Source organism: Alligator sinensis, unplaced genomic scaffold (assembly GCF_000455745.1).
Source record: "Alligator sinensis unplaced genomic scaffold, ASM45574v1 scaffold93_2, whole genome shotgun sequence".
In the NCBI taxonomy this organism is placed as follows: Eukaryota; Metazoa; Chordata; order Crocodylia; family Alligatoridae; genus Alligator; species Alligator sinensis.
Genome location: NW_005841854.1, coordinates 742,027 through 760,198, shown reverse-complemented (window position 1 = coordinate 760,198; position 18,172 = coordinate 742,027). Strand labels below are relative to the sequence as shown.

Sequence of the window (18,172 nt, the reverse complement as noted above, 5' to 3'; positions counted from 1 at the left end):
CTCTCCAATCTCTCAGTCCTGATCCTCAAGGGAAATTTACACAACACTTCCCAGAGACGAGCCTATGAGCTCCATTTCATCAACCTGCTGGATACTAGAGATCAGGGACTAAACATAGACATTGGATTTTTGATACATTATAATCTGCCTGGCAACTGACTCCCCAGCCCAGCCCAGCCCCTGGCTTGTTTACTTTTCATTCCATCCAGGAAGAGCACACACCAACTGCTGCAGCTTCCTGAGCCTGACGAAGGGTTTTTGAACCCGAAAGCTTGCTTAATAACTATTCTCCAACCATTTGGGCTGGTCTAATAAAAGATATCAAATTCAGCCAAGGAACCTTGTCTGTCTTATTTAGTAATATTTAACAAGATACAATTTTTTATGTTAATTTAAATAAAGAGTGCAAGTTATCCAAATAGTCTTCCAGCTTCTTAGATACAGGTCTTGGTGGAGATTAAATGGGTTGTCTCATCTCAGCCTATTCCATTGTAAATCTGGATTGTACGGCTCAATCAAACTCATTGAAGTCAATAAAAAGGCTTTTAGTTGTCTAAATGGCAATTTCAAGTCCCATTAAATACTTTTGATTCTGTTCTGCTTTGTGTTAGGGTAGTACATGATCACATACAGTCTGTGCATAGGGAAACTGATGTATTAGTATGGACTTGAACATATGGTCTCTTTTTGCAGTTTATTTGAAGAATCAACTTCTTGTCAAGGATGGGGGAAGACAGTTGCCTGCTACATACATGATCAGTGGGTTTGCCTTCATTTTCTTTTAAAAAAGTATCAGAACCATATACCACAATCAGAAGATGAGACTTTGGAATTATCTTTGCCTGCAGTTCAGAGACCAAGAAGAACTTTCCAGTCTGCTTTGGAAGCTCTAACTGTTCTTCCTTCTGAGCAGGTTTTACCTGTGTTTCATTGCATGAAAGTACTTATTCCCAAGGTAAGAGACAGAAAGCATTTTAAAGGCAGTAATAGCCAGAGATATTTTTTCTCCCCCCAAAATAAAACACTGCTTCTTGCTCTGTGTTTTCAGCTTCTGGTTTCATCTGAGACACTCTGCATTGAGGCATTTGATCTGGGTTGGAAAATTATATCCTCTCTGAGCAACACACAGCTAATATTTTGGTCTAATTTAAAAGCCTTTGTTCAAGTTGTTTTTGATACTGAGGTTCTTGCTGTTGCAGCAAGTAGCAAAGGTCAAGCATATGCAAAAATAAGACAGGTAAGTGCTTTTTTTTTTTTTTTTTTTTTTGGTAAATGTTTGTAAAACTAGCTTATTGCATTAAGAAGGCAGGGCAGGGGTGGTAACTTGAAGGACGATTCTGTTGCACAAACTGCTAGTTTTGTGCCCCTGGAGGCTTGTCCAATCCACCCCTAGGGGAGAGTCACATACACAGGCTGGGTCCAATTTTAAATTTATTGTTTGCAAACAGATCGACCAGGAGCTAATTCGCTCAGATCAGAGTCTACCCCAAACAGAGTCTGGGGTTCTTTTTTATAGCTAACATAAACAAAAGATTTTAACGTGTCGCGTGATTATTGGCAGCCCAAGTATTACGTCTTGCAACATATGTCTAGCAGTTGCATGTTCTATGATGGTTTACATACATGTCTCATTTACATCTTAAATCTCCTCCCTGGGGCCATCCTTAAGTCTCTCTCGGTCATCCTTCGGTCAGGGTCTGATTTCTTTACCTCAGCATCTTTCCCTGTCCCTCTTCTCTTATCTCTTGTAAGGAGTTATTTATTGCATCTGTTCCTGGTTCTGTCTGCAAAAGTTTAGTGCTACTCGTAAATCTATCATTGGCCTACATACCTTAGCAGAAGCAATTGGGATAATATGCAGAAGCAATTATAAAAGCAGAATATATAGATTATGCTATGTTTTTACCACAATTCTGTTCAGAATGACAAACTTTCATAGGTGACAGCCTACTTTGTCAGATGCTATTACAGAGTAGGCTTTTTTTCTAATGAAAGTTAATGCCTTTCTGAATAAGTTAGCCTTTAAGGTGCTACCCTGCTCTACCTTCTGCCTGACTTCAGACTCAGACCGCTAACTATCTCTTTCTATTTTATTAGGCTGAGACATCTTTCTTTTTTAAAACATGGTTGTAATTTTTTCCTCTTAAAATTAAGTGATTTTTTTCACTTGAGAAAGGTGCTGTTTTGAGAGTACTAGGCCCAAAGGATCTTCAAAATAGCTGTACAGTGTAATTCCAACCCCATCTGGAAGAACTTTCTTCTAGGGATAAGAGAAGGTTGCTCCATTTTTACATCTGTTCAATGCTTTGTCACCGGAACCTTGCAATTGGGGGATTAGTAAGTGATTGAAGGAAGACTGCTGTGGACTACATGGAAAAGATGACTTCACAGAGGTTCACTAGAAAATACTTAGGTGGCACTGATTTTAGTTATTACCAGTGTGAGCTGGGTTCAGTATAATAACCTAAAAGTAAGAGGATCTACATCTGATTATGGTTTGACTCATCCAGTTTTCCTTTTCATGGTAGGAAGGGTTCTGTATTTTTCATCTTGCAGGTCTTTATTAGGGGTGTGCGAAACAGGCCGTATTCGATTTGGATTTGGCCCAAATCGAGGGACAGTGATTCGATTTGTTGATTCGGATCACTGTCTTGATTTGGTTCAGCTGAATCCAAATCTGAAGATTTGATGCAGATTCAGCCATAGTCACAGCCTTAAGTGTTTTTTCTACGTACCTTGAGGTACCAAGCGTGACTTATGAATACTGAGTTGGTAAGGTGGATCCCACAGGAGTGCAGAGGGGCCCCCCACGTGCTTGGCTGTGGGACCCCCCCCCCCCCCAGGGTCCCCCTGACTTGGCGATTGGTCACAGGGGAACCCTGGGTGCCCCTCCCAGAGCCAGGAGGCACCAGTCGCTGAGGCAGGGGGATGGGGGAGAATCCCCTGTGTGCTCTGCAGCAGACCCAGAAGTGGACTGGAAGTGCTTCTGGTCCACTTCTGGGTCTGCCACTGAGCACGCTGGGAACCACCCCCCTATGCTCCCGTGGGGATGCTCCATCTGTCCCACCATCTCAGCACTCATGAGCCTCCTGGTACCTTGAGGTATGTAGAAAAAACATTTAAAGCTGTGTCTATGTCCAAATCATTGAATCTTTCCAAATTGATTTAGAGGTTTGGATTTGGAGATTTGGCTGCCGAATCAGGCTGAATCTCCACTGAATCAAATCAATGACCGAAGCTTTGCATAGCCCTAGTGGTTATCCTCTGTCTATCCAGTATCTTCTGGATTCATGAAAACAAATACAGTGTTCTTTTTGTTCTGATTAGTGCATTTTTTCAAGTATTCCATATCTTGCATACAGACGAGACAATCTTGCATATCAGTCCAGGATTTCCAAATTTTATAATGAACAGTTTGATTGTGGAAAAGTGTATCCATGCAGATCTCTCTTAAAAAGAACATGTACATAGTATTGTACAGGAAATTATGGAACTTGATTAAAGCACATATAGCACCAGGTCCTGTTCCATCTATTAGTATGTTTTTAGGTATTTAAGTATGTTCCTAAGCCATCTGGCTCAAATCTCTGCACAACTGTTAATGCAAAAAGGTTCTGCTTTTTATTACTTGGCCTTATGGCTAAATAAGGTGTGCTACAAAAGATCTGTTAAAGGTTTTGCAGGGCTGAGAACGAGGGAGGAAGAGGCTTGTTCTTAGACACGGAGAAGCCTTAGTGCCACTTAGATCACTAACAATTGGAGTTAGATCTGTCTGTTACTACTCACCCTTAATAAAGCCATCATTTACTGCTGCTTTAGAGACTCCTATTTCTCTGGGGCTCTTGATTACAAATGTTCCCATAATCTTGTAGGCAAAGACTCTTTCATCTTAAAGATGAGTATAATGTTACAGCCAATTCTGCCATGTGCATTCCTGTTTTGGTTACTTTTCATTTTGAAAAGTAGGAAATTAATTTTTTCTGATTTTGATAAGGTAAGCATTTTCCTATCCTTCAGTCGTCTAGTAACCATTGATAATTTTCACTAGGCTAACGGGATTTAAAGATGATTTAGAATTAACGGAATGTTCCTATTTTCCTGTGTTTTAATATCAGATAATTTTTTATTGTTTGTATCGAATATGAAACTTAAGGGCATCATGCCCCTGATATCACTATGCAAGTTATTGGTGGTAAATTTACCATTTAATGACTATTAGTTCAATCTGGTGTAAATTATAGTGCTTCCTGTTACTTCCGTGCGTGTGCGTGTGTGTGTGTGTCAAAATTTGGGAAGATTTTTTGACGTGTTAATTAAAAATTGAATTTAAAAGTCATCGTGTGCCAAAGATTGGCATGCAGTATGGAATCTGAGACTATTGGTGCTTTCTTATATTTAAGATTAGGAAGTTTTTGTCGTATTCCAGTACAACTGTGTGGTAGTTGGATAAATTTTGAGTTTTTCATTAAGCCTATGCTTACGTTTAGCTGACAGGGGACACGGTCAGTTTGTGATGCACAGAACAAATCTTTTACTTCACTGTCTTCCTACTGTTGGTAGAGAAGGAAAAGAGAGTCCTAGGTCTCCTGTAGATTATCTTAGATGCTTTGGTAATAAGTGTAACAGAAGATGGTATGTTTTTGTGGCATACTGAAATATCCTTTTAAGAGGCAAAAAAATAGCAAAGAACAGAAGTTCGTTGTAAAATGAGAAATTTAGATTCTTTAAAATTGTTTATCCTCTTATATAAATGCATAGATGTTGGACATAGTTTTAAAATACCTTATTTGCCCAAATCTAGGATGACCCTGAATTTAAGACTATCCCCCAATAATTAGATTCTGTACATGGAAATGAAGGATGTAGTACATAATTATTTTCCATGTATACAATCTAATTTTGGATGGTTGGCTGTAATTCATCTCCTACCCCTGCAGGTGGGCAGGCAGTGGGGGTGCAGGTGGTGTGGGGAGGTCAAGCAACTTGTTCCGTGGCTGTGCGCCCCCCCCCTCCCCCCCCCTTGCAGTGTCAGGGCCTCTCTCCGCTTTTCCTGCCCCTCCACCTGTCCTTATCTTTGCTGCATGCGGGCAGGCTTCATCCCTACTTTAGCCTGGGGCGTGGAGCATGGCCCCAGTGCAGGCCCCATAGCAGCTGAGCTGGGGTTATGCTTAGTGCCGTAGGATGGAGCCTGTAAATGTGGGGCGAGGATAAGGGGTGCAGAGGCTTCATAAAGGTGGGAAATGGTGGGGGGAAGAAGAGGCTGTAGGGGGGAGAGATGGTAGGGTTCAGATCTTGGGGGGGGGGGAGTTTGTCTGTGGCTCCAGCTGCAGCCTTAACCCTAGTTAGGGGCTGGAGCCTGAGCCATAGCAGATGCCTGCCCTCATCCCCAGTTGCTCTTATACCTGATTCTAAGGTGAAGGGTTTGCCCCCATGTTAAATGAGGAAAAATCCTAATATTAAAATTGAGTAAATAGAGTAGTGTATTCTTGATTTTTACGGCCATTTATTTTCCTTCCTGTCAGTTTATTCTCTTAAAAATGCACTTCAAATATATGTTAAAATTAAGTGTAGCAGCATATAAGCTTAGTAATATTTAGATAAGGTTATCAGTTGCAAAATTTGTATAAGTCCTAGCTGAAAGAAGATGCATTATTGCCTCGGTCTATGAAAGTAAAATATCTCCACATACTAGCAATTGATATCTGATTTCTCTGTTTGGTCTCCTACTCTGCCAGCCTCCACACTTGGCAGTCACATACTCGGTGTTGTCTGAACCTATGAGCTGTAGCCATTCTGGGTGTCCCATTTTCCCCCCCACATTTGTTTAAATATTTGTAGTTATTGTCTTAGTGTTAAACATGTCCATGTCAAGGTATAAAATTGAGCTATTGTTGAGAGTCTTGAGTCTCTGTGACAACTATCCCATTGTCTCCAGTGGGACATACAATGACCACAGGCATCAAGGAGGTAATGAAGGTCACACAACTAAGGGCATCTGGTCTGAGCTACTTTGTACTCCTTCATAAGAAAATGAAGATAAAAGTCCTAAGTAGGTGTCAATTTACATACATATGTACCTAACTCCTGGGCAGTGCTCCTTGCCAGTGATCCCTGTATAGGTATACATATAGTTTTTAGCTTAGGAAATGCAGCTAAAATGTGCGTGTGCTACAGCACATTCATTTGTCATTTTAACACTAGCCAAAAGTGGGCATGGGTATTTTGAGCTAAAAATGGGTTGTTTTTATAATAAAATATAGAAAGGCTTCCATAGAGGGGCTCAAAGTGCTGTGCTTATGTTTTGTTTCCTCTGTTTTTTCCTTTCTCCCCCTTGTGTCCATAATAATGTTATTTGTTCAAGATTTTAAACTTATATTTTTATGGGATGGGTTCCTACCCTATTGTCTCAGGAAGGAATTAGAAATCCTTTTTAAAATACTGAGCCAAATGATTGCTTTTTGCAAATCAGAGGACAATAATTTAGTTCCTTCCAACAACCATCTTCTTTGCATTTTGTAAAAAAAGTTTAATCTGTGTTTGGATTTTTTGTAAGTATGTTAGGAAATATTTCTAGAATGGTTAAATTACATGAAAGATATTCCCCTTTAGAATATGATCCAAGAGTTAAATTAAAAAGCCTTCTTTTGAGATAGTTTAGTTCTTATTAGGAATTCACATTTTTTTTCTGTTTACAAAGACAAGTTCATATGTGAAAGAGGCTGTATAACAGGAACAAAGAACTATCTTTTTCTTAAAAAATGGCCTGATTTCATAAATTATCTGGCCATCTCTAAACTTTATTATGTTTTGCTAAGCCATTCTCAGAAGAAATGATAATTAGATATCATTAGCCACAGCTGAGCTGCTTCCTTTCTAAATTCCTTTCATTTTTTTTAAAGACTTATGCTCCTTTGGGCCTGAAATTTCTTGCACTTAAACTGAATCCAGACAATTATGAATGTTTGTATATTGTTTTTATGGAAAAGTTGAAAATGTATTCACTTATTTAAAATGTCAAAGTGGGGGAAAATTATTTTCACATGTTGTGGAAATGGTTTTTCACTTGGGTAATTCAAATGTTTTAACTTTAAGGTCTCCATGGATTTAATCCTTTACATAAATTGTGAAAGATGCCTTTAGACATGTACAAATAAATTTGTTTGGGAATAGAAGTAGGATCTCTCCATTACTATAAATGCCCAATGCCAAGCATATCCACCCATTGAAATAAACTCATTCATTTATTTCAATTATTTGAAGTTCAGATAAGTCTCCATGCATGTTAAAACTGGATTGTTATATTACATAAAAATGTATACATATGGATGGATTAGTCATTACTAGGGATCCTGGTTTTCTCTGATTAAAAAAATCCCCAATTTTCGGGTTAAAAAAATAGTAACCCAAAATCCGCACTTTTCCTCGATTTTAAAATTAAACACCACACACCACTAATACGTAGATTATATATATATGTATGTATTAGTGGTGTTTCATTTTGATCATGGACAAATGTGTATTTTGGGTTACTTTTTTTTAATCTGAAATTTGGGGATTTTTTTTTTAATCGGAGAAAACCAGATTCCCTGATTATCACCCAGTTAAACTTGCAGAATCAGGGAAATGTAACTGGCCATATGACATCCCTGATACCCAACATGCTGAGCAGATCTTGGATGCAGGAGAGAATCAAACCCAGCATACTAGAGTAATACTGCAGTACACTCAAAGAAAGTACATATTTTATTAGGAATTTAAATTTTGATCTTTCTCTCTTTTGATCTCTTTCTCAGATGATAAGCAGACTAGTTGAAATGTCCACTACAAGGACGGGAGTCTTTAATACAGTACTTAGCTATTGCTGTCAGTCTTGGGTACTTTCTACTTCTGATGACACACACATTTCAGAGAATCCCTTCTTGAATGCTGGAGAATACAGTGAACTTCTTATGGAGGCTTGTATCTTTGGAACTGTATTCCGGCGAGATCAAAGGTATAAAAATACTAGCTTTGCATTACGGCTGTGATTTTGTGCTCTAGTATTTGTTACAAAATAGGTTGGGATGGACAGCCTTCAAGTACACAAAGCACAAGTGGCAGAGGCAACCTTTATGTGTGGCACTTGGTAGACTGGGGAGGGAACAGGCAGCACAGTGGCAGACAAGGCAGGAAGCTGAAAGCAGTGCATCAGATCAGGCAGGGAGCAAAAAAGCAGTAGATTGAGCAGATAAAGGGGATTGCGGTGATACTTGAGAGTGCAAGGCTAATTAGTGACACCTGCCAAAAAGGTTGGTTCCATTGAAATAGATAAAGGATTTAGAATCTGTTTTTTTGTATCCTAATTTCATATTCTTATTCTCTTTTGCATAATTTTTCATATGAAAAGACTTATTCAGGATGTACATGCCTTTGTAGAAAATCTTGGAGATAAATGTGCAGCAAATGTTGTCACAGAAAGGTAAGCATTAAGAAAATAGGCTTTGTAATATGTAATATTATATACTGCATCCTTCATTGATGTTGAGACTTGGCATTATATTGTTTTTCTTTGAAGCCAGATTCTTATGTACACATTAATAAACTTCACGTTTCATGCACATACGGCTGGCAGCACTTAATAGTTGGGGAAAACTCATTTAACTCACGCTGTAAGGATAATTCTTTTCTACAAATTACTGAAGTTTCAGAAATGTCGTAAGTCATAATTTACATGCTAGTTATCTAGGAATTGTAGTTAACAAATGCAGTATGACTGCTTGCATTCACAGCCTTTCATTTGAAGACTTCGTATTAAAAAATATTAATTGAAATTTTATATCCCTCTGAGGTTAATAATATACCCATTTTAAACAAGACACAGATGATGTGTTTTTTTTTCCATAAAGCTAAGCAGCAGAGGAAGTTGAAACGGACCTTTAATTCTGAATGTCAAGTTTCTAAGTCTTTTCTAGACCACGCTTTTGGCTTATCACAACTTAAGTATGAATAATTTTTAATGACTAACCCTCTTGAGCCTTTTTATTGTAAAAATTTATGTGCAAGCATATCTTTTATACACGTGAGCAGTTCCATTGATGTCAGTAAAACTACTCATGTTCATAAGCCTCTGCAGGAGTAGTCTTATATTGCGTGGTCAAAAAACTTATAGTAGAGATCAGAGAATGGTGATTTTTGACTTGGTTGAGGAATTCATGAGTATGGAAAGCAGGGATAGAATAATGTCAGTCACAGAAGCCAAATTCAGTGGGCAGCTATAATTTTTAAAACATAGTTCATGCTATAGAAAAATAGATGTTTTAAGTAAGTAAGCTGTCAGATGCACACAACTGAAAGAAATCGCATTGTATATGGTAACTCTTTTCAGTTTAATTGATTGACAAACCTTTGAACTCTGGGTCTGAGCATTTGTAGTTTACTGTATTTACTGGAATGTAAGACAAGGTGTCTATGTCATGTGCCCCCCTGCTCCCTCGCCCCACTTATTGCTCCAGGGTTGGGGATGGAGCAACCATGTGCCACAGACCAGAGTGGGGCTGGAGCTGCTGAGAGTAATTTGCAGAGGGGAACAGGCACAAGTGGGGTAGGCATTTAAGGGGTCAGGCACTGGGGGCAGGTAGAAAGGGGGGAAAGTGACAGGGAGGGGGACAGGTGGATAAGGTGCACAGGCACATAGGGAAGATAGTTGACAGGGGGTGAGGGGCAGGGATCGAGCCACCTGACTCCCCTGTTGCCTGTCCCCATTGCCTGTGTGCTCTGCTGCCACAGTTGGGGACAAATTTAAGACAACCCTTCAATATTTAAATTCTATACATGGACACTTAACACCAAATTTATAAATTTTCCATGTGTAGAATCTAAATACTGGGGGTTCATCTTAAATTTGAGTAAATATGGCAGTTTCACTACGTAAATCTTTAGGGCCATACAAGTACTTGGTCTTCGGTGTCAGATGTATGTTCTTTTCTCTGTGGTACCCACCCACCATAGCTCGGGACCTACTTACACTTCCCTAGTTAATTCCAATTTGGGAGACTGTCAGGATGTGGTTTTTTCCAATTCTACAATTGTAGAAGTACTCCATCCTTGTAATCCACTGTGTAGTTAATTTACAGCCAGATAAAGGAATTTTTACAGCTTGGTTGCAGCACAAAGAGCTGATTTTCATGGGCTTTTCCTGGTGGTGGCCCCTCCCCTTGCTGCTGATTGGCAGAGAGGCCCCAGGGGGTGGGGAAACGAGAAGGTGGCCACCATCTTGGCTTCATGCCACCCTGCCAGCCAGTGCCTTCTTCTCCCAGGTGGGCTACATTTGATTTTTATTAAATATTTTTAAAGTTAATTTTGCAAACAATTGCTGATTTTGCAGTTTCCCCAAAAGTGCATTTTACATAGGTCCCTAACAATAGTAGATGTTTCAGTTGTTGCATGGAAAAGCTAGAAACCTGTGACTCTTCAAAATGTAAGTATTCACTTGCATATGTAAATAGCTATATCCTTTTAAAATAATACTGAGGTAGTACTTTAGGGAGGTATTGTGATGGCCCATGGGCCAGGTGGGACTGAGGGACCCACTGTGGGCCAGACAAAGCTCCTCTGTGGCCTGGATCTGGCCCACGGGCTATATCACTTAATCTTTACTTAACCTATACTTGGCTCAGGTGGTGTAGTCAGAGATGATCCAACAGGGGACTGGATTAGGTGACCTTAAAGTCCCTTTCAACCCTGCTTTTTCTACGATGCTAATATGTAAATAAATTTATTCTCCTTTTTTGTTATTAAATAATATGTAAATAAATTTATTCTCCTTTTTTGTTATTTTCCTGTTTTACAGTACAAACAGAGATGAGCATTATGTGCGAATTTGTGTCATCAAATTCCTGTGCTTGTTGGATGAATCAAATAACTTGCACAAGATGTTTGTAGAAGACATTGTCACCAAACTCCTTGATAAAGTAAACATTTTATTTTAATTTTAATGGCATTCTACTAATAATTAGTTGAAATATAAGGTACTGACAATTAAAGCAATACTGTGAAATGGTTAAAACCTCCTTTTATACCATACATAGCTTTTAATTCTTTGTGTGTCTATCTTTTTGCCTCCAAAAAACCTTGTTCTTGTGGTTTGACTATTCTTTGGCTATATTTTTGCTGGAAGGTGAGATTAGCGTTTATTCAGCCAGAACTGAAGCAGTCCGAATAGCCAGGTTCTGGCTTGTTACTCTGTTTGTGGTGAGCTATTTTGAGTTTATTGCACTCCAATCAGAAGCATCACTGGCTTGAGAATCTGTATTTTGGTTGCTGGTACTCTGGGAAGAGCAAGGCAAAATCAGCACTTTTTAACATGTTATATAGTACATTTTATGTCTAGTAAGCTCTAGGTTTTGGGTAGGCATTTCCTAGAAGATTGGCTTATCGATTATAATAAAACAATAATAATATTCTGTCAGGGTTGGGGTGGGTATAATCCTCATCTTCACCAGAACTGTTTTCTGCCTCAGCAAGGCATGAGGCTAGTCAGGAGCTGATGTATTTTCCACCAGAACATCACCCATGTCTAGGAAGACCTCCTATGGAAGTTCTTTTCTGGTTGCTACTCTGGGGCCTGAGCCTGTACCTTCCATGTACCACAGCACATGGAGAGAGATCCGGTTGGTGTAATTTGTTGTTTAATATTTAAGCCACTCCAATTTCTGTTCAGGAACTGGAGTAGTGGACAGCTGGATTAAAGGTGAAAGAATACAATGGTAGCTTAAAGCTACCTTGGGAACTTCACTCCTAAACTAGGTTGAGCCATCCTTGGGGATTGTTATTTTGAACTGTTATTTATTTTCTTTTACAGCTTTACAGACCTGTTGTGTAAACTTAAATTCCAGATAGATGCACTCACTTGTCTGTCCATTCCATCTCGGTAGGGTGAGGGGGGAAAATCTAATTTTCACTTTTTTTTTCTTCCAGCCCCAGCATTTTACAGCTAAAAAATTATCTGAATATTCATTAATATTTTGAATAGCTTTTTGTCCATGATCATCTCTGTTTTGTTCCCATTTTTCTGCATTTGCATTTTACTGGCATAAAGGTCAAAGTTGGACATAAGTGAGTGTAGGAGTCGAAGGCTATGTCCCCAGCTTGTGGAATTGTATATAGAATGCCACAGCTGAAGATCTGAGTTCAGATTTTTAAATTGTTGCTGGAGCACTTGTTTGGCTATAAAATATGAACTTTGTTACTTTGTAGCAGAGGTCTGATGCTTCCACCATGACAAATTTAGCTGTAAAATCCAGCTCCCTTTAGCTCTTAAAAACTACAGATTGTAATAGCAGATTGTTCATTATTTCATTGCTGATAAGTTAAATGTCTCTTATTATTTTTATCTCAATTCCTAAGAGTACCCACAGGTATAGAAACCTCAGTTGTTCACCGATTTGCTAAAAACATCCGTTTTGTCACTGGAAATCATCAGAAACACAAGTTGGATTCTCTTTGTTATAAAAAGGGCTTCATGCAGCACAGTCTTTGAAAGTCTCAGAACCCTGGAACTTGTTCCTTTTTCGGTGTGAAATGGCCCAGACTGGGTGATGATCTGGGCATGCTCCAAAATTGGTTTATTTAAGAAGGCTTAGGGGAAGTGGCATTGAGAGGATGTGAGGGATGAGGTGGTTTCTTTGATTTATTGACAGACTGGGTTAATGCTGCCGAGGATGGTGATCATAGTGTAATCAACAATTCTCCCTGTCTGTTTGAAAGAGATGGAGATTAACAAGGCTACTGCAACAATGAGAAGTAACAGAGCTGGGTCTTGAAGTTCAGGCAGTAGAAGCTCACGCTTTTAGGTCCAGACAGTTTCCAGGTTCAATCTAGTCTTGTCAGTGGCTTGCTCAAAGAAATGTGACATAGTTCTGTTTTAAGCATTCAGGTAGCCAGACCTTCCCTATTATTGTCTGAAGAAAAAAAGATGAGCTAAATAAAAAGTTAAGTTTGTGTTTCATTATAGTAACTGAGCTACCAGAATACTATAAAAAAATAGTCAAGGAAATAGTCCTTGCAATAAAATATTTAATGATATAATGCAGAATATATATAGAAATACTTACCTGACCTAAAGCCACATAAACAAGTAGCATACAACTCTTTTTATGTCATGTTTCTCCTATGTCATTTTTTGTTGATGAATCCCAATTAATATCTGTTTTAACTAGTTTGCAACTGATTCAAATTCAAGAGATGAGTAATTGCAAACATGTTAATGCTGAACTCAGTGTTCAAACTCCTAAACCTAAAGTAGAGCATGGATTCTTTTTCTTACCTGTTCATCCCTGTAGGTAGGGGTTTCTATCTAGGATTCTCTGTTTACATTTTTTGTGTGCTATAGGTACTGCTCTTGGATAATCTTTGGAAACATCGTTTCAAAGTAAGAGGTTACTTGTCATCTTGAAGCACAAGATTTGTATGCTCTTACAAAGATAAAAATATGCTATGAGTTTGCTTAATATTTTTACCGGCTCCCTTTATGTTGTATGTTATTCAAACTACACTTCTGAAGAACTAAAAACTTAAGATAATACAATTTGCTTAATTCAAAATAATATTTTAGTAGACAATACTTATGTATATAACGTTGTTCCATTTTTTAAATTTTACAGGTTTAAAACATTTCTTCTTATGTTGCATTTCTTCTCAGGATGAACTGGTATCCAAAACTAGAACACGTTATTATGCAAACTCTTTACAGCACAGAGTTAAAAACCGGTTGTGGCAGACACTGTTGGTTCTTTTACCAAAGCTAGATCAGGTATTACCCTTATTATTTCTGATTTTTTGGTGTTAGGATTTTTACTAGGTTTCTAACTATATATTAAATGAAAGTAATGTTTAATAAATTAAATGCATTAAATGGAGTAATTATTCCATCTGTGTTTGATTATTTGCAAAAGTCTTATGTGATACAACCTTGACTCCTGCAACATGAAATTACATGTTAGCTGACTTTTATAGTAAGAAAATACTGTTAAACCACCTGTGCTTTGAATGGTTATCTCTTTAAATTAAGGCTGGCTGTTACAATTATCTGCATGCATGGTAGTAATGTTGGAACTTGTACATGAGTTCCACTTCTGTGGAGGGCTGTGCTTAGGCACAAGGAGGTGACTAGGCTTGAAGCTAAACAGAAACTAAGGAGAGGGTGGGGGAAGAGGGGGGGAAGAACTGCTCTCATATAGACTGTGTAGCTGGCCAGTGACTGTGATACTTCCCCAAAGTCCTTTCCAGTCCGTGTTCTGAGGGAGGGACAGAAAAAACAGCATTAAAAGTATTGTTTGAACTGAGCTTTCTCTGTGCCTTGGGTCAGCTTACTGAGCTGTGTCTTCCAGCAGCTCAACACCTATGTACCCATCTCCTTGAAACCCCTGCACCCATTTCCTTGAAACCTGGCAGGCTTCAAGGGGCTACCATGCCTGCTGCTTTCACCCCGCTCTGTCTTGACACACACACATGACACAAGTTTTGCTCGTCAGCACCTTGAGGTGCAGTTTCCCAGAAACCCCTGCACCTATCTCCTTGAAACTTGGTAGGCTTCATGGCCTCAGCAGGGATTACCATCCCTGCTGTTTTCTTTCGAATTAGGAAATGACAAAAGTTGTAGGCATTTTTGTGATTTCCCATTATAGCCCATGGGTAAGACTTCAAAATGCGTCAAAACAGTGAAACAGCTTCGACGAAACAAAATGGAACGTTGCTTTGAAACAGCGAAATGAAACACTGTCCCTTCGAAATGGCAAAGCAGAAGTTGAAACGAAGCGGTGCTGTTTCGCACAGCCCTAGTGACTAAGTTGGATCTATTTGCAGCCCTTGAATTATGAATACTCAAGAATCTAAAAGTTGGAGTGACTGGTGTTCTTAAACCCCATATTTCCAATAACTGCTTTAACTGCTGGTTTTCATTTAATAAAAGTATTACATTTTTAAATGCTAAGATTTTTTAGGATTCACTTTTTAAAACTGCAGCACTTGTTTGAATTTGTTTCTTTTTAATGGAATGCCTGGCATAGCTTGAGTAAACTGTCATAATGATTAAAAATACAGTGGCCTGTTCCGTCTAAAATATAGCTCTAGAAGCCATCCAAAAGGTCAATGAAAACTGTTAGCATTGTACAGGTGCTATGTTCAGTCCTTAGAAGAGGAAGAGAGATGACCCAAATGTACTGCAGTGCAATACAGTTTTAATAATAGAACACTCATGTATCACTACCCTATTACAGGTAATGTTCAATATTATATTAGCTATAAATAGTTATATAAAACAGTGATTTGTTTGCAAATAAGATGCATTTTGTTGATTCAGTTTTATCTTTTCTATATAAACAGTACTTCCTTTCCTTTCCTTAAAATCATATCATATGGTTTAAAAAAACAGACTTTCTACTGTTTTGAGATTAACAGATTTGACTGGTAAGACTGAAACAGCAGTTCTGCAACATACTTCTTTCTGCCCTCCCATTGCATAGTACATTTTCACACTTTGAACATACAATATATAGACATTGGATGAATCTAAGTCAGGGGTTGTCAGCCAGATGTACGTGTACCCCTGAGGGTACTTGGACCAGTCCTAGGGGCTATGCGCGGGGGGGTGGTGACAGAGCACCACTGCCTCCCAGGAGCAAGGTGAGGGCAGTGGCGCACCTCTGCGCAGTGGTGAAGCTCAGACACAGTGACCGCCACCACTACACACCAGCCCAGAGAGCTTCCCTGCCCTGCTTAGGTAGAAATATCCTTGTAAAATTTGGTCTTAAAGGTTAGCAACATTCTGAAACTTCCTGTCAGTTTAAAAAAGAATACATTACTTTATTGTCTAATTTTATTTTATTTAGAATTTTTTGACTGAGACTCTTGACAAGATTCTTCAAGCTGGATTTGAGAACAATCAAGCATCTGTAAAATACTTGATAGAATGGATTATCATCTTGATTCTACACAAATACCCTCAGTTCCTTTCAAAATTCTGGGATTGTTTTTGCTATGTAAGTAAGAATTTTGACATTCATTTATTAACTTAGTTTGAATGACTTAAATATAGGATGTTTTTCTACATATGGTATAGTAGCTAATGCGTTTTTTCTCATGCATCCAAAATTTCCCTTTTAAGTCAGTGGATTTATTGAGCGCTTACAGAATACAAAATCAGTGAGTCTCAGGAACTGATTCTGCAACCCAGTCCAGGACTTTTATGATATGAAAGGGGCTAAAACTAGGTGAATTTTTTTTCAGCTTGAGAGTCTCCATGTGTAGCCTGGATCCCCATGTAGAGTAATTCTTGGTGTATTGATTTAGTGTTGCTCCTTCTTGGATTCAACAGCATAGGGACTTTCAGGATCTGAAAGGATGGCTCCATAGTATTACTGCAAGCCTTGGAGTTTCTCTGACTAATGCTTATGGGCTAAGCTGCAAAGGGGTTGCAAATAGTGATCTTTGCTCCTACCCCCTTATCCAAACTTTCACCTTGGAATGCAAAATGGAATCTGGCTCCAGTGTACCTATATTGTGTAATGAATAGACCCACTGACAAAGTGCATCTTTTAATGTGCCAGTCTTCTTCAGCTGTTTATGCAATTTGGAGACAAATATTGTATTCCTCTAAGAATTGCATATGTCTGTCTTTGCAAATATTTTGCACTTTTTTTCTTTGCTAAAAATACTTCTATAATTTATAATCTTCGCTGAAGGAAAATCCTCCATGAGACTTTAATGCAGTGGTGCCCAATGTTTTTCCTCCCTGGGCCAGGTGGACAGTGCTCTGACCCTCCACTGGTCTGAACCTGGGGGGGTCTGATTCAGTGCAGAGCAGGGGCTGTGGCCTGGTCTGGCCTAGCCCAGCCTGATCCACCTGTGTGTGGGAGGGGGTAGGGGGCAGGGGGCTTGGCTTGGCCCTGAGCCAGCCCTGCAGGAGTGGGGAGGAAGGGGGTGTGGTGCAACTGAGTATGCTGCGTGGGGGGAGGGGGCATGGCTTGGCCCCCATAAGGCTGCACTGGAATCAGGAATTTGGTAGTAGGGTAGGCTGACTACTGATTACAACTGCTCCTCTGCCACCAATTTTCTTGACATATGGGAAGCCCCGTGGGCCAGATGCCATGGTTTCATGGGCCACAAGTTGAGTACCCCTGCTTTAATGCGATTAACAGACAAAATACATAAAAAACCCAAAAACATGGTGTAGACTGGTCGGGTCTTTTCTCCTATGGTGGGAACCCTTATGGGACTCCAGGAGGATTTCCTTTACGGGTGAATGGTCTCCCTGCCTGGCCTGCCAATCAGCTGATGGACAGTATGAGAAGACGGGCAGTATTCTCCCAGTGCTGGAAATATCCTAGGGCTCTAGGAAGTCTCCAGCCTGCATCTGCCTCCTGCTGCACACCTCTGGGTTAAACTGAAGGAGTGCATCACGCGGGAGCTCTCTTTCCATGGCAGAAACTCTCCCAGGGGTCTAAGAGGGTTCCCCTCTAAGAAAAATGCCCCCTGTCCACCACTACCCATCAGGTGATGGGAAGGATAGGGGACAGGCTCCCTGACAACTCACACTCGGATGGGCTGTCAGGGAGCTAATGTTCTCTCTCCCTTCTTCCGTCCAAGATGTTCAAGTTGGATCAGAAAGAAAGTAGCAAAGATCCTGGTTTTCTCTATTAAAAAATAATACAAAATTCTCTGATTAAAAGTCCAGAAATGTCTGATTAAACAACTCAAAGTCCATGTTTTTCTCAGATTAAAATGAAACACCACATCAGTTGAGCACAATGTCTTATTGCTATATTTACAATTTTAAAGTAATTTGGAAGCCTACCAATGCATCAATTATTATAATAAAATCAATTCTAAATATGTATGTATTTTGGTGTTTGATTTTGGGTTTTTTTATCATGGTAAATCAGAGTTCCCCCTGCTCCCTTCGCTCACCAGGACGTGGGTCCAGCTGTGGCCTTCCCGGCTGTTTTGTGGTGCTAGGGAGCCCTGATATGCCAGTGCCCTGCCCCTGCCCATGTTGTTGCTCCTCATTCTCAACCCACAGCCCTGCTGATTCCCTTCACTCCCAACCTATATCCCCCTGGTCCTCCCAATGCCCCTCACTCCTGACCCGTGGTCTGTCCATTCATTTCTGGCCCCTCCCTCCCCCTTCCCCCCGCCC

At 39.6% G+C, this 18,172-nt stretch overlaps 1 protein-coding gene across 7 annotated transcripts in view; it reads left to right on the top strand.

Moving 5' to 3' along the window:
* Positions 1–18,172, top strand: part of TARBP1 (TAR (HIV-1) RNA binding protein 1) — an 82,199-nt gene that overhangs the window by 36,622 nt on the left and 27,405 nt on the right. For all 7 annotated transcript variants that reach the window (XM_014523868.2, XM_014523865.2, XM_025213402.1 and 4 more), the window contains 7 exons: positions 694–955; positions 1,049–1,237; positions 7,794–7,993; positions 8,387–8,458; positions 10,829–10,949; positions 13,679–13,789; positions 15,867–16,016. In XM_014523868.2, coding sequence (XP_014379354.1) covers positions 694–955; positions 1,049–1,237; positions 7,794–7,993; positions 8,387–8,458; positions 10,829–10,949; positions 13,679–13,789; positions 15,867–16,016 — 1,105 coding nt within the window. The remainder of the gene's footprint in view (positions 1–693; positions 956–1,048; positions 1,238–7,793; positions 7,994–8,386; positions 8,459–10,828; positions 10,950–13,678; positions 13,790–15,866; positions 16,017–18,172) is intronic.